This window comes from Protopterus annectens, chromosome 7.part0 (genome assembly GCF_019279795.1).
Source record: "Protopterus annectens isolate FY-2018-M chromosome 7.part0, PAN1.0, whole genome shotgun sequence".
Lineage (NCBI taxonomy): Eukaryota > Metazoa > Chordata > Ceratodontiformes > Protopteridae > Protopterus > Protopterus annectens.
In genome coordinates, this window is record NC_056739.1 from 1,789,720,745 (window position 1) to 1,789,738,388 (window position 17,644).

General features: G+C 41.3%; 1 protein-coding gene across 2 annotated transcripts in view; it reads right to left on the reverse strand.

Moving 5' to 3' along the window:
* Nucleotides 1-397: 397 nt before the first annotated feature.
* EXT2 (exostosin glycosyltransferase 2) overlaps nt 398-17,644 on the reverse strand; it is a 1,719,054-nt gene continuing 1,701,807 nt past the window's right edge. For both annotated transcript variants that reach the window (XM_044078315.1, XM_044078314.1), the window contains exon 14: nt 398-1,779. In XM_044078315.1, the coding sequence (XP_043934250.1) occupies nt 1,641-1,779 (139 nt within the window). In that variant the 3' untranslated portion in view covers nt 398-1,640. The remainder of the gene's footprint in view (nt 1,780-17,644) is intronic.

A 17,644-nucleotide genomic window follows, 5' to 3' on the forward strand; every position in this document is an offset into this window, starting at 1 on the left:
TCATGCATATGGTCTGAACAGAAAATGTAGAGACTATGACAGCCTTCGTGTGGGATTTGTTTACACCACAGCATGTGCCCTAAACTATATGATCAGGTGTACAACCATTCTAAATTACACAGTATAAAATGCCGCTAACAAAATACGATTAGTAATAAGGAAAAGCTTTCCCAAATGGGCTGCTTATCTGACTAAGCTCCAAAGCAGGATGAACTACATTGGACTAGGGACACACAAAAATGATACATATACTGGAAACTACAGCAAAAACGATCTAAAATAGTACAAGCATACTGTAAAGTCAATATGAAAAAACATTTAATTATGCAACTGATTTTAAACAATACTGAAATCTCCTTTTAACAGTGCTCCCTAGGTCAAGAGAAGACCATCAAGGTAAATTCAGTGTTCTGTTTTAATTTCACCCAGGTTTATAACATGGAACCATTACAAGATATCACTAGCCATTCAGTTTCTTTTTGCATTACAAAGGTATGCTGATAGACACAAATGGTAATCCTCTAAAGTAAGTGTGTGTGTTTGTCTGTGTACTATGATAGTCCAGCATCCTGACCAGGGACAGTTCTCTACCTAATGACTGATGTTCAGAGTAGGGGGAAGACAGTTCACCTGTTACTGCTGGTGGCTCAAAAATATTCAGTGACACTATAAATATACAATGAGGCCTGCCCAGTAATTTCCACTACCATTTCCCTCAGAAAATAAATATGTAATTGGCTCTATTAAAATGAGAGTAGTGCTTTCTGGTCAAAATAAAATATACGGGAAGATCTACTGGGCAAGGACTCCATGAAATACACCAGTGCAGATACTTAAAAACTAACAATGGCTTTGAATCTATGAGGCCTGGAGTCACTAGTGTGCCTGGCCTTTGTTGTTGCTGTCTACAGAGTAAATCCAGTAGCATATTCCCTTATGAAAGGGAACTATTTGTATGCAATGTGCCTAGTGGGCCATAAAACATATTCAATAATTACAATATGCCTTGACTGTATGTCACTTCCTTATTATCAGTAAGAAATGAGTGGACTTCTACAGCAAATGTAAAAAGAACAAGGCATGGACTTCTAGAAAGAGAAATAAACTCTCAATTACACAAAATCATTAACAGATATTTGAATGATATTTATGTTCAGGTGCAGATGGGGACAGTCTTTTTTTCCCGCAGCAATTCAAATTAGTTGCCCTGTGAGCTGTTACTTAAAAAATAAGCCATGCATGAACACAGTTTGCTGACTTACTGGAGTACAACTTTCAAGAGCTAATGTTTATTACTGTGTTTTTCACATGAAGGGACGAATGACAGGCAAATTGCAAAATATAACTTTATGCACGAGTCCCATCTACTTGAATGTTTTCAACATCAGAATATTTTGTGATAACTGTATAAAAAAAACTTTTCCTACACACAGTGCAAAGCTACTGCTCACACTACAAACATACTGTCATAAAACGTTTTGTACATTTTTATTGAAAAACTGAAAAGCTGAAAAAAGTGGTCCATAAAACATTCATGTCAAACTCGATTTCTGTACTGACACCTCTGGGCCCAGTTTGTAATGAATGCTTACTCCTGGCTCTGGTTCAGCAGACTGGTGTGAAACTTAACAGGATGTGCCCTAGAGACTACCAATGTTAGGAAAGCTCTTCAGTTTTTCAGGAAAGTCATCTTTGTAAAGGACTGGGTCAGCTCTGTGTTCCACCACTTTAAGGGGCATGGTACCAAAGACAGAGGCAAACTTGTTGATGCACTCAGACCTGGAACAAGACAAAGACAGTTCAGATGATGCGTTGAGGAGAAACAAACTTCCACAGAAATCAGGCATTACTGTCACACACATTATAGCAGAATCATCTTAAGGCCACATGTACATATCAAGCCCATTACTTACTACCCTGTGGACTTCACCTGCACACTAAAGGTATAGACGCCTACATAAAACTACGAACTGCAATGTGCTGTCAATGTGTGGGAGAGTGTAGTAACTAGCAACAACATACTTTATGTTTAACATGCTTTGATGATAAAATAGATAACACTGGGATCCTCTTGACAACATTCCATTACAAAACTGTTGTGAAGATCGCAAAAAATCAAAAGTCCAGAGACTGAGCTCAGTGAATCATTAATCACAGCTTTATCAGTACAAAACATTCTGTTCTCAACAAGAGGTATCCAGAACATTCTCCTCATGTTTCAAATGATTTATTGCTGTCCTCAATGACTTGTATTGCCCCATCGGTCTGTATGTATGTGTCCCTTGCCAATATGTATATTGACATTTTTATAATCTGGTCGGTGAAGGATGACCTATCCAGCTAAAACATTTGCTTTGTATATATTTTTTATTAAAGGCTGCATTAAAAAAATAATGTTTTCAGGAAAACAAAATGACATAAACCATTCATACGTCACTGATGCTTTGCTTTACATAATCACTTTTCAAATGTCAAGCCACAAACTGTAATATCACATTTATCTAAATTCTTCCTCTCTTTCTAGGTCTTGAACCATAAGTCCTGATGCAGATAACCTGGTAGCTCTCCCCCTGTGGGGGGGTACAATAATTAGCTATGCCTGGCAGATCATAGGAGTGGAGTACCCTCAACCTGTGGCCAGCGGACTTGAAGAACAAAGTTACAAAACCAGACCAGCCAGCTCTGAATTTCGACCACACAATAGAAGGTTAGGCAGCATTACTAACCTAACACAACCTTCCACTGGGCTCCCGTGGGCCCATTACTGGCTACAAGTAGGGAGAAAAAGAAGTTATGTACCTACCATAACACGTTCCATGTTAGTTGTCTTCATCTCGCCTTCCTTCTTGCTGGTTGGGATCGGAGCCGATCCTCGGCTCCGACTCGGCCATCTTCTATAGCTCAAGAGCGGTTTACTGGCTCGAGGCTACCCCTTATCCCATGATGCCTAGCGCCAGTTACCCAGATCTCGTTTGTAATAGCTAACCCCAGACCTAGCCAGAGAATCAACCTGTCCAAGAAACAGCTTGAGCATGCCTGTCATACTCTCTAAGTCAGTAGAGGAAACAAACCAGAGAACACTCAGCCAGTGAAACCAAAACTCCTCTCGATCCGATAGGACAGGGGGACGGAGGGTGGGACGCAAGAAGGAAGGTGAGATGAAGACAACTAACATGGAACGTTATGGTAGGTACATAACTTCTTTATGTTAAGTTGTCTATCTCGCCTTCATTCTTGCTGGTTGGGACAGCGTCCCTAGCACCTACAATCCTGGGTGGCTCATTGGAACAGACTCTTCAGAACAGTGGAACCAAAGTCAGCTCTGCTCCTGGAGACCATATCTTGCTTGTAATGAGAAATAAAAGTATGAGGATTTGCCACGTAGCAGCTGCACAGATAGAATCCATGGGCAACCTAGATTGGAAGGCTACAGAGGTGGCCAAAGCCCTAGTAGAATGACCTTTCGGTTTGATAGGCAACTCTTTGTTTCTCAATTGATAAATGAAGGTAATAATGTGAGACAACCACCTGATTAGGGTCACTTTGGAAACTGGGAGACCTTGTTTGCCTAGAGCGTAGGAAAGGAGTAGTTGGGTCCAACTTCCTTATATCCTTAGTCCTATGCAAGTAAAAACGCAATTGTCTATGAACGTCCAATTGGTGTAATTTGCATTCTGCCTTGTTGGTGTGGTTAGGGAAAAACACAGGAAGGTCTATAGATTGGTTTAAATTATTTTCTGAGCAGACTTTCGGAAGGAAAGAGGGATTAGTCCTAAGAGCAACCCTGTCCTTATGAAAAACCAAGTATGGAGGACGAACACATAGTGCCTGAAGTTCAGAGACACGTCTGGCTGAAGTAATAGCTACCAGAAAGAGTGTTTTCCAAGATAGAAACTTAATGGAGCAGGACACTGCAGGTTCAAAGGGGGGCATAATTAAGGAGGTTAGTACCAAATTAAGGTCCCAAGGAGGAGGGGGATCTCTCACTGGAGCTCTAAGGAGAGTAGTCCTTCTTAGAAAGGGTTTACAGAGCTTATGAGACATAATGTTTGAATTAGACAACCCAACATGAAAGTTAGAAATGGCCGCCAATTGTACCCTGATTGTAGCAGAAGCGGACCCAGAATGAAAAAGTTGTGCTAGGAACTACAAAATTTTGTGGACTGGGGCTGAAAAGGGATCTATGTTCCTAGCCTCTGCCCAACAAGAAAAACGTTTCCATTTGCTAGCATAAGTTTTTCTAGTTGCGGACTTGTGATAGGAGACAATAATCTCACGCACGGCCGGGGAAATGCTGGGAAGCCTGGCTAAGGTTGGAAGTGGAAAAACCAAGCTGTGAGCTGGAGTATTTGGAGGGAATGATGCTGCCCGCCTGATTGATGAATCAGTAGGTCTGGAATCGGATCCAGAGTCCAGGGCTGCTCGAGAAGGTAATGGTGCAGGAATGGAAACCATATCTGTTGAGGCCAGTAGGGGGCAATGAGGATCATTTTGCAACCCAACGGTATAGCTTTCTGTATGAGTTTCGGTATCAGGAGAAACGGAGGTATGGCATAAAGAAGTCCCTGAGGCCAATCGTGGACTACAGCGTCTCTGGGAGAGTGACCTGGAAGCGGAAGAAGGGAGAAGTAGTTGCTGTATTTGCTGTTGAATAGGGTGGCAAAAAGATCACAGCAAGGTTGTCCCCATTTGCGGAAGATCAGATCTGCAACTACCTGATTCAGAGACCACTCGTGAGGCATGAGAATAGCTCTGCTGAGCCTGTCCGCTATGACGTTGGACCTCCCAGGGAAGTGCATCGCAATCAGAAATCGTTGGGAGTAAATTGTCCAGTGCCAGAGTCTGAGTGCTTCTCGACATAGGGGGTAGGACCTGGTTCCGCCCTGCTTGTTGATGTACCACACCACTGACATGTTGTCCGTTTGAATTTAAATGGTCCCAGAAGGGAAAGAGTCCTGAAGAGCTTGCAACGCTAGGAGCACGGCACTCATTTCTAGGACGTTTATATGCAGATGGTGCTCATGAGGCTGCCAAGTGCCTTGGACTATCCTGCCCTGATAATGCCTCCCCACCCTATCAGGGAGGAGTCTGTGGTCACTGTGGCAACCGGAGGGGGATGATTGAAGGGTCTGCCCTGAGACACTAGTGGGGAGACCATCCACCTGGAAAGGTGCCTTTTGCATGCTTCTGTAATCATGATCATGTGAGACATGGGCAGCTGTTGGAAAGACCACTGTGTGAACAGAAGCCACTGAAGGATTCTCATGTGAAAGCGGGCCAGAGGGATCAGAAGAATTGCAGCTGCCATGGAACTCAGAGTTTGAAGGACGAACTTGACTTGGATCATTTGCTCTGCATTAGAATTTGTACTTGCTGGCGAATTGTAGACACCCTGTCTGGCAGTAGCCTTGCGGACATGTTCCTTGTGTCTAAGTCTGCTCCTATATAGGTGATAGATTGAGAGGGCAACAAGGCAGATTTTTTGAAGTTTATTGTGATGCCTAGCTGGGAGCAGATTGTGATTGTGTAGTCCCTGGCTTGCAGAAGTTTATGCCTGGTAGTAGCAGTGAGGAGCCAGTCGTCTAGATATGGAAACACCTGGAATCCTCAACATCTCAGGTGAGCCATGACAACTGCCATACATTTGGTGAACACCCTGGGGGGCTGTGGTGAGACCACAGGGCAGAGCTCTGAACTGGTAATGACTGGCTCCCAGCCGGAAGTGAAGGAATCTCCTGGAGCACCTGTCTATTTTGATGTGATAGTACACATCCTGAAGATCTATGGAGCACATCCAATTGTCCTGACCTAGAAAGGGTAGAATGGACTGCAGCGTGACCATCCGAAACTTTGTTCTTTGAACAGACTTGTTTAGTCTGCTGAGATCCAGAATTGGTCTCCAGTCCCCTGTCTTTTTTGGTACCAAAAAGAACCTTGAGTAAGTTCCGGATCCGTGTTGGTCTGCAGGGACTTCCTGGATGACTCTTTTTTTTCTAGCAGCTTTGAAACTTATATGACTGCTTGATCCCTCAGATTGGGTGGAACATCTGGAAGGGATTTGCTTGAAGGTAAGGGGGGTTGAGAGAAGGGAATTTTGTAACCTCCAGATATAATTGACCGTAACCATTTGTCTTGCGTTAAATTTTGCCAGGCTTTTGGATACAGTGAAAGTCTTCCCCCCACTGCCTCCAGAGGTGGGCAGCCGGGCAACCCTTCAGGGATGCTGAAAGGGCTTCTCAGAGAAGGATTCTCTGTTGCCCTGGTTCTGTGGACACCCTCTGCCACGAGGGCGGCATCTGTTGTTGTTGTTTCCCCCTCTGCCCCTGGAGGAAAAATCGCTGTGTGTGTCAAGCGAGGCTCCCTGGGATTTTCGGAACCACATTTTACCACTCTTCTGACCCTTGGGGTATGGTCTGGAAGGAGTGGAAAAACGGACTCCCACAGCAGAGAGAGTCCTGCCTTCTTGCTCACACCTAGTCAAAGTGTCTTTCACCTGTGGTCCAAAAAGAAAGGAACCATCAAAGGGGGTGTTGGTGAATGACGCTCTAAAGGGTTACACAAAATTACACAGCCGCATCCATGCATGTCTCCTAAGGATCATGCCTGTACCTGCGGCCATACTCGCACCATCGACTGCATAGGAAATGAGCCTCATGGAGGGGTTGACTACAGAATTAAGGGTCGCCAGCTGGGAAGCCACTTTAGCTTGAGTCCCCTCAGCTGATGGATCTTGAAGGGTATCTCCGAGCTCTTACAATAGCTAACAATCAATATACAGTCTACAGAAAAAACACAGTATACTACAGACTAAAGCTAAAGTTTTTTTTTTTTTTTTAATAGGAAGCCTCTAACTCAAACGGCTAGTCTAAAAAGAAGGTAGAAGGAAAGCCTCTAACCTAAACGGCTAACCTGACAAGAAAAGGATAAGGAGGGGGAGGGGGAGAACTCTCTAAATTAAACGAGTTCTAAAGGAGAGGGAAGGAACTACAATTACACACTTAGCTAATACAAGTATAAGACTAAAATTTAACAATAACCCTAGGAAAAAGACTATTTCTAGTAGAAAAAAGTTCTATAAGAAACTTAATACAAGCCTGAGCCAGAAAAATGACACCTCGCAGCTGAAGCGGCAAACGAGATCTGGGTAGCTAGTGCTAGGCATCATGGGATAAGGGGTAGCCTCGGGCCAGTAACAGCTCTCGAGCTATAGAAGATGGCCGAGTCGGAGCCAAGGATCGGCTCCGATCCCAACCAGCAAGAATGAAGGTGAGATAGACAACTTAACATCTGGTGCTTGCTAAAGTCTGTCAAGGACAGCCTCATCACCTACAAGACCCACATGGTTATTTCACAGATGGATTTATCTCTGGAGAGGTAGGCTTAAGCTTAACCTCACACTTCAGCACTTGTATCATCTATAAGGCCATTTCATTAACAGACATAATAGTAGGACAGCTATGCTCAAGCCTACCTTCCCAGCTTCAGTCCTTGTTGTAGAGTTCCTGCCATGGACTTTGTATGCATTTAGTACCCTACTGTCAAGTTCCCACATAAGCAGCTGTCAGCTGCAGTCCCTAGTGGTGAGGTAATTCAAACGTTCCTCTGTTTAGTGTTTCTGGGAAGCAGTGTGCAAGTGTTAGCACAATGCATCAGTACTTCATTTCATGCCACTACAGAAGATGATACAGGGAATTAGTGCAGTTCTTGCAACAGAGGGTATTTATTTAAAGTAAATCAAGGCAGTTAAAAAGGGAAGGTTTTACTGATGTGCGTCAGGATCAAGATAAGAAATGTTTGAGCAGCAAAAAATAAATGAAGGTCTCAGGGGCTAGATATAGATATGCTTGTGCAGTTAGCATGACACAAAGTTAGGCACCAACACTGAGCACATGCACCCAAAATGTGAGCTTTACCAAGAAAAAATGAGGGACTGACTAAAACAGAACACAAACCCAGCATTACAGCCTTATTGTTCTTAATTTCTTTCTTTCTTTACTTCCTGCCGCCTTAGTTCACATGCCATTTCAGCTGCATACACTTACTTCAATCACAGGTTTTTGACCTAAACTAACTCTCTGCCTCATTGAACCCTATTAACTATTTCTTGGTGTTGCCCGTAGCACTTTGTTTTCCCTTTCCTTTTTTTCTCAGCTTTACATTACTGAGTCCCTCCTAGTTTTATTTCATTTTCCCAAATCCTTGCTTACTACTTTCTCCACTCTCTTTTACAGCACCATTTTACCTACTTTCTTGTACATCTGTCCTTCCTTTTAAGGACTCTCTTCCCACCTACAGAAGATCCTCTAGTGAAGAATTTTTCAGCAGCAGTACTTGGGCCAGTCTCTTTCTCTCTCTCTCTCGTTCTTTTACCACTGTCTTCACAGAGAACTGTCAGCAAAAGAGGTGAAGGGTCTAATCCTACTCACTTGTTTCCAGAAGGAAAAGAAACTCTTATAATTGATCTAAACATGGACCAAAACTGGTACACTACATACAAATATATCAAAGTACATCACCAGATGAGCCCCTGCCTTCTGATTTATAAACCTTGATAAATCTAAATTTAGGGTAAGTGTAGCACAACTAGTGTATCCTTCTACAATTTTTCTGGTAGCATAAAAAAACTATATGTTAAAATTTATATCTCTAGTCCAACTCAATTTACAATCAGTTTCTCTTTGTGGACCAGGGTGGTGTTACAAATCTGGAAATCTGTTCCTTCACACTGACTGCCTCAGATTTAGTTTATTTTATTTTTATTTTATTTTACATTTGCTGACCGAGCTAGTCTAGCTGGATACATGTCCTTTTTCAGTAGAGGCCCGGGGAGAAAAGCTCCCACATTTAACAGTAGTATCACTAAACAATTAGGTACAATAAACTAAATTAATATAATAAAACACGAATAACAACATTTAAATATCCAAGCTGATAGTTTGGTAGGGATTTTTTAAGATGATCAAATGATATAGATACATGTGGAGGTAGAGAAGTACTAGATAAAGCTTGAGAGGCAGAAGAGAGATTGGGTACTGATAGACCTATTGGGATTAGTCAGGGTTGGAACATGGGCATAACCATTGAGACTTAAGTAATTCTCTGAGATTAGTTTTGAATAGATTGAGTGAGGTCATGAGCCTGAGGTTGTTGGGAAGGGAATTCCATAGGTTTCCAATGGAGTTAGCATAGAGAGCATCGCCGCCCTTGTTATTAGATTTGATGGTTAGTATCAGAACACTGTTTGAGGATCGAAGGCTACTTAAGTTGGTGTAGGGGGTCAGGATTTTGCACAGCGAGGGGGTATTCTCTGGCTGATTAATTATTTTGAATGCTTCGGTGAGTTGGTTTAGTTTAAGAAGATTGGGCAGTTCCAGCCAGCCTAGTTTCCTGAGGTTGAGACAATGGTGGGTACGATAGGGTGTGCCTGTTACAAATCTGGCAATATGATGGTAGGTGGTAGAGAGGTTATTAAGCTCACGTTTGTTGAGGAATGATAGTATCGGTGAGGCATATAGTAAGGTGGAAAGGAGATGGGTTCGTGCAATGGTTAATTTAGCATGAGGAGTGAGAAAGTTCTTTATTCTGTACATAGAGCCAAGTTTCTTGTTAACTGACTTAATGGTTTGGGCAATGTGCATGTCGAATGTAAGCTTGTGGTCAATAGTGACACCTAATAGTTTGGTACAGGGGACGGGCTCAATGATGGTGCCATTAAATGATTCCACAAAGAAGGTCTGTGGATTATCAGGGGGGGGGGGGGTTCTTGGGGTAGTGGATTGGTGGAGGTGGGGAAAAATAGAAGTAACTTGGTTTTAGTCGGGTTGAGTATGAGTTTCCGCTCGGAGAACCATTTTTTAACTTTAGTGAAACATTTTTGGGTGGCTGCTTGGAGATTCTGAAGAGACCGATCAGAACAGATCAGGGTTGAGTCATCTGCATATTGAATGCAGGTGGCTCTGGGGATGACTGTGTGGAGATCATTTATAAAAACAGAGAAAAGAAGGGGATCAAGTATGGAGCCCTGTGGAACACCAATGTTGTTTGAGAGCAGGTGAGATAGACTATTTTGCCATTGGACTGCTTGTTGCCTGCCAGTGAGGTAATCCTTAAACCAGCTTAGGGCTGAGTTGTCAAGATGGAGGATTTGTAGGGTGTGTAGTAATAGCTGGTGATTAACCATATCGAAAGCTTTTGATAGGTCGAGAAAGAGAGCAGAGGATGTTAGTTTTTTGTTATGGTTACTATTGACTAAGTCGACAAAGGAGAGGAGGGCAGTGGTTGTACTATGGTGGGGGCGGAAGCCATGCTGGGTTATGGACAGGAGATTATTGAGGGTGAGGTAGTGTAGGAGTTGTTTGTGAACACACCGTTCCATTATTTTAGCTATTGGAGACAATATTGCAATGGGTCTATAGTTAGATATTTCAGTGGAGGAACCTCCCTTATGAAGTGGAATGATGTATGAAATTTTCCAAATAGGGGGGATGGTAGCCTCAGTTATAGATCTATTAATCAGGATTGATATCGGATAGGCAATGACATCAGACGATATTTGTAGGTATTCCGCTGGGAGGCAATCGGCCGCTAGGGTGGACGGTTTCAGTTTTTTTAATAGGGTATGGATATAGGAGGTAGAAACTGGTTGTAAGTTAAAGGAGAGAGGAGGTATGTCATCAGGAAGAGTTAAGGAGGGGGAAAAGGTAGGTAGATGATTGGCTAAGGACTGGATGGTCTCAGTAAAGAAAGTGTTAAAGGTGTTGGCTACCACTTCTGGTTCTTGACCAGTAAGATTCTCAGGGGTTGGGGTAGTTGATTTCCCAGGATGGAGGAGGTTATTAAAACCAGCCCAAAACTTTTTTGGGTTAGTCTGGTATTTGTCCTGGAGGTGACAGTAACACTGTTTTTTGTCTCGAGTTATGTCCGATTTCGTTGAGTTTCTTAGTTGTTGAAATAAAATACGGTCTAGGGGGGTTTTGGTAGCTCTCCATTTGTGCCAAGCCTGGTCGCGGAGTTTAATTTTTGTTTTGGTTTCTCTTGTTAACCAGGGAGCTATGCGGTCTTTGGTTCTAATTTGCCGATTTGGGGCATGAGAGTGGAGAATGTTTAAGAAAGTGTTATTGAAGTATGACACGCTCTCGGCTAGGGGTAGAGTATTTAGGATAGACCAATTGCAGGCTTTTAGTTCCGCAAGGAATAGTTCTGGGTTAAACTTTTTTTCTATTTCTAACAAGTTTGTATAAGGGCGGATTGGTACAAGAAAGTTTGTGTTTTAAAATGTAAGTGACAAGGTGGTCACTAAGGTCATTAGGGAGGGTACCAGTGGTATAGTTGTTAGGATCTTTATTGGTGAGAATCCAGTCAATCGTGCTCTCTTTTTGCTGACTATTACCAATTCTAGTTGGAGATGTAATATTTTGGGAGAAGCCATATAGATTGACTGGGTGGGGATTTGGGTTGGTGGAGCAGTGGGACCAGTCAATATTGAAATCCCCCAGTAATATAGTTTCTTGAGGGTAGTTGGTGGCTAACCAACTTAGAGTTTGTTCTAGGTTTTCAAGGTTCTTCCCTGGTGGAATATAGATTACAACAAGATTGATGCATTTTTGGGTGTTAATGCAAATCTTTAGTGCAATAAGTTTTGTGTTAGAGACCTGGGGAGGATGCACTGGGTTCCTAATGATGTTAAATCTGTTCTTAAACATTACAGCTATTCCTCCGCCTCTTTTGGTTATTCGATCCATCCTTAAGATATTACAGCCAGGTGGGAGAATTTCTTCATCCTTTGTGGCAGGTTTGAGCCATGTTTCTGATAGGCACAAGATATCTGGGGAGTGTGTGGCTATGTAAGCTATGTACTTTATTGTTTATGCTTCTCAGGTTAAGGTGAAAGATGAGGAGGGAGTTAGTAGGAGCTTGGGGTAATGTTGAGGTGACAGAAACATGATTGGTGGTAGGGCCTGGATTTGGGTGAATGTCACCATGTTGGGTAATGCATTGTTTTAGGTGCTCTAGGAATCTATGGAGTTTGCATAGTAATTTGAGGTGAGATTTATTTTTGGTTGAGCTAGGGTAGTGAAGGGTTAGATGAGTTTTATTGAGACCTAGAGTTTTTGCAGGGTGGAGCGAGGGTACTATTGTGTTAGGGGGAAAGTGTGTATGTGTGGTAGTGTGAGCCTTGGGAAAGGGAATTCCTAAGAGTGTTTGGTGTTCGTATCTTGATAGAAGGTACAAGATAGGAAGAAGTAAAGTTAGTGAAGAGATGAAGGAATACATAGTTTTGACCATGATAATAAGAAGGAGATAGCTTGTGGGATGGAGTGAAAAAGGAGGGGGTACTTAAATTTTTTTTTTTTTTTTTTTTTGGGAGTTGGCTAGGAGTGAGGGAGGAGGAGTTGTAAATTGGAGGACAGGCGTGATAGGGAGGAAGATAGGGTGGGATGGGCTAGATAAACTATAAATTTAGGGGTAGTGGGGGCGGGTGGGATATGGGGGCAGGGTGAGATGCGGAGCAAGCCCGAGCGAAGCGAGGGCGAAGCGGAGCGGGGATTACACCTGCCAGGAGTTTGCAGGGCCATTAGAGTCAGCCAGTTGTAAGTATTAAGGTCAGGTGAAGAATAGCACCTTCTAGGATGCAAAGACCTGTAGTTTTGGCAGCCTAGTGTTTGGTTGCCAGTAGATTTGGAAGGTACTGTTTGTTTTCCTGCCTGCAAGACGCTAACCAGGTAGGTACATTAAAAATAGGGGTAAATTCCTTAAAGTTAAAAATTATACCTTGACTAAGTGGATCTCTTCTTAAGACATTACTGTTGAACATGATCTTAACTACAATTTGCAACATTTCATAACACTTTTTAGCATATGGATACGAAGAAAGCAAGAACTACAAAGTGACACTTGATTATTTTGGATATTTTCTCTTGATTTTCATATTATACATCTATGAACAATGCCTAACATATATAGTCTCCTTTATCACTCATCGACTTATTCCTCTCTCTGTTTTTACAGCCAAAACATGAGTACATCATGCCGATGTTTTCTAACTCGCACTACTACACTGCAAACCACCAGTGATATTCCTCTTGATTCTTATCTCTCCACCTCATTTTTGCCCTCTTGACTGTTTTTCCTTTCATTTTGCCTTGTAAAATCAATGCCAACAAATTTCCTTCTCGTGATACGACCAAAACATTTTAGCACCTGTCAAGCAATCACATTTACAAGTTGCTTCTAGTCAAAAGCTCATTCTGAATTATTAATTTGACAGAGATTCTGTCCACCTAACCCTCAAAGTGTTGAGATAAGCATACATCTCACTGGCGTCTTTCTTATGTCCTCTTTCTTGAGTGTCTACCTCTCACACCCTTGCACCTCAACCGGCCAGACAAATGCTTTGAGCAGTCTCAGCTTGGTATCTTTATTTACATCTTTATCACTTGCTCAAGATCTGTTTCATGATAACATGCTGAAGCTTCATTTTGTCATGTTATTGCCAAGGTTTGTGTGTTTTTGGTATCTATTGAAAGGAAATAGTTTTGAAACAATCTAATTTATCTACTAGCTATTTTAAATCCACCAATAATGTTACTATGAGGACAATATCATCTGCAAAGCATAAATTATTAATATTACTATCATTTGTTTGAAAGCCAGTCATATCCAATTCATCCACAAAATTTCACATCACTTCCTATTTATACAAGTTGAAACATGGAGGTGAAATTAATTGCCCTTGCCATATATCTTTTTACTTGAAAAGGTTTTGAAAGAACAAATTCTGCTCTAATGGACACTTACTGGTGCGTACACATATTTCTGATAAGAATAACGCAGTTAATACCCACATACTTTAATACATTCTACAGCTTGCAGTGATTCAGAGAGTCAAAGGCTTTCTTGTAACCAACATTTTAGTATGGTGCCACACACACTGGTGACAAATGTCTATATTTCTTTAAGCTCCTTCTCACCTCCATCAGTTTTAGCATCTCATCTGAAATCCAGGTCTTGCTGAGCCTAACCATCCCAATAAATCTGTTGGCAGCATCTTCCATAGTTGTGGTTAGTGACAGATAATGAAATCCCCAAAAATGCTCTCAATCTATATGGTTTCTCTCGGTTCATCTAAACCGCTACCATGTACAACAAACGCCGCTGGAGACACACTACATTCCTTCTATACAGCAAAAACATATAACTCTCCAAACTCTTAGGTAAACTGAAAATGCTAAATCACTCAAAAATCTAGTCTGTTTGATAAATGGCTATGCTCATGCTCCACTCCTGGCTAAGTCTTTTCCCTAACTCCGCCTATAACGTCCTACAACTCAAATTTTTTTTTTAGTCAAACTCATTTGTGTCTTTCTCAACTCTAGCCTTCTCTCCTTTCATCTCTTCCGCATAACTCTTCTTGTCATCTATAACTGCCATAACTCATATTATGTCTTGGAAAACATACTGCATATTGTATATCTAAATGTCAATCTTGTAAATGCATTTTTAGCCACCATATACACTTTACTAAATTTTTTGTATGTTCATATATTTATCATATTGTTTTAAATAACTGTATGTTATCTAACTTTTAAGTACTACAGAGCTTTTTTCCCCAGGCCTCAAATATCAGGATGTAATAGACGAGACTTTGTGGGTTCTGTTCAAGAAGCTTTACTATGTACAAACACATCAGGATTGAGGCTTAATAACTTTAACTTAAGTGAACTTGTATACAAACTAGCTATTACACTCATACATGCTCATTCTCTGGATGTACTCTCAAAATGGCACTGAAGCTTGCATGTTGCTGTTTATATGCACATTCAATCCTTGAAATGCTTCTTAAAGATACAGCACACACACTGTGTTCTACATCCTCCCTCTTTGAGAAATAGGCTATGCAATATTGACAATATCAGTTGACATGCAATCAATACAAATAATTCTTTGTCATGCAATTATACAAAACTAGATATACATATATACAATCAAGTCCAAGTCGCTGTGTATTTCACACTAGGTCTGGAAATACGACCAAAACATGCAGCATAAAATCTGTAATCAGATTTAGCAAGTGGGATGGTGTCTGATGAATGTTCAACCTTGGGAACCTCAGGAACACAATCAGGAATGGAAGAAGTTAAGACATGTTCTGCAACAGGAACATTGTCTGGATTGCTCTGTGATTTAGAGTCTGTATCGCAGGAACAATGCTGTGATATTGATTCTGGTACAGGAAGAAGATGTCTGCAATTTCTCCTGTACTCCCACAACCTCAGATTCTACGAAGAAGGATCTCAGCTAGGTACATATACCTGTTACTTGACCAATCCGGTCGAACCCTTTTGCCATTTGTATCCTCACACTCTCTCCTTCTTTCAATGGTCAAAGAAACTGCTCGATTTATCACAGCTGAACTACTGGAAAGAACGCTTGCTGAATAATTGGGCTCTAATGGTTCGATTCTTAACTTTAGGTCTCAGCAAACTGGAACTAATAGGCAATGTTGTTCTAGATTGCCTGGACAGAAGTCTCTGAACAGGCAAGCAAGTATATAGTCATGGGGTATGTTTCTGAGATTGAGTAAATTCAAAAAGACATAGATATTGTCATGCTTTGACCTTTCAAGTATTGCTTTGCACTCTGTACTGCACATTCAGCTAGTCCATTTCACTGTGGACATTCTGGACTACTAGTAACATGTACAAGTTCCATTCTCTTGCAAATTTCCGAAACAACTGACTAGTAAATTAAGCACCAGTGTCAGAAATAATTTTGTGTGGACTAGTGATAACAGCAGTGGATGTTAGGTTAGGTAGTAAATCGATCTTAAACCAGTTTGAATAAGAGTCTACCACTACTAAGTAATGTTGATTGTTCCACTTGAATACATCAGTGGCTACTGTTGACCAAGGTAGTTCAGGAACTTGACTTAGCTGAAGTGGTACTCTTTGCAAATGTGGTTTAGTACTATTGCATACTGAACAAGAACAAAGTACTTTAGCAATGTCTTTTACTAAAGAAGGCCAAAATACTAGTTCTCTTGCCCTTCTTTTGGTAGATTTGAAACTTGAGTGACCACGATGCAAAATCTGGATACAGCCATGTTGTAAGGAAGCAGGAAAACAATTCTATGACCTTTGAAAATAATGCCATCTTCCATCCACATCTCATCTCTGTAAGGAAAATAAGTTTACACTTCAGGTGGTACACTAGATTGCTTTGATGGCCATCCAACATTAATGATGTGGTTGAGTTTTTGCAAAATTGGATCAGTTTTTGTATGATCTCTCAGCTCATCGAGTCTCGTGGTAGAAAAAGTATGCACTTCCATTATGTCAAAGTCAAAATTCTCTGCATCAAACTGTTCCATTGCATTTCTAGGCAATCTGGATAAGGTATCAGCCAGATAAAGAAGTTTGCCTTTTGTATAGACCATGTTGAATTTGCACTTTTGCAATTTCAGCAAAATTCTTTGTAATCTCACTGCAGCTGAATGCACAGGCTTCTTTAGAATAGTAACTAGAGGTTGGTGATCAGTTTCAATGTACCTCGACCATAGATGTAATCAAGAAACCTTGAACTTGCGAATAGTATTGCCAAAAGTTCTTTCTCAATTTGACCATATTGCATTTCAGTTTTGGTAAGGGTTCTAGATGCATATGCTACTGGTCTGCCTTCTTGAAGAACAACTGAACCAAGAACAAATTTTGAAGCATTACAGGAAAGAGTTACTGGTTTATTAACATCATAGTAACAATGTAGGTGGGGTGGCAATCTTCTACTTAAGGTCTTCAAATTCTCTCTGGTGCTGTTCCAACAAGACCATGTAACATTTGTGCGCATCAGCACTCTCAAAGGTGCTGTCAACTCACTGAAGTCTGATATAAACTTCTCTAAATAGTTGACCATGCCAAGAAAACTTTGTAGAGCTTGAACATTATCAGGTGCTGGCATCCCAGGAATAGCTGCTTGCTTGGACAGATCTGGTTTCAAGCCAGTGCTGGTAAATAGATGACCGCCATATGTAACTTCTGGTATTCTGAATTTGCACTTTAGATGACTGAGCTTTAAGTTCACTTCACATGCTCTTTCTAGAGCTCTCAAGGTTTCTGTCATACTCTGCTTCATCACTGCCTCCAACCAATAAATCATCTACTATTATGGCACAAGGATAACCTGAAAAAATTTGCTCCATTGCACGCTAAAAGACTTCACTTGCAGAACTTATTCCAAATGGCATCCATAGGGATCTGTATCTGCCAAACGGGGTACTAAAAGTAGCCAGTAATGAGGATTTGTGATCAAACATCACTTGCCAAAATTAACTTTTTGCATCCAAGACAGAAAAAACAGTGGAATTTGGTATTAGGGCTGTGACTTCTTCGACTGTATGCATTGGATGATGTCTCTAACGCTTTGTTCAAATCTCTTGGGTCAATACATACTCTGACTTCATCTGAGCCTTTCTTGTGGGCTGTTACCATGGATGACACCCATTCAGTTGGTTCTGTAACTGGACAAATTACACCTTGATGCACCATTTTATCAAAGTAAGCTTTAACTTTATCCTGCATAGCTATCAGAACTTTTCTTACTCATCTGACCACTGGACTAACCTCTAGGTCCAACTTCATAGAATACACAA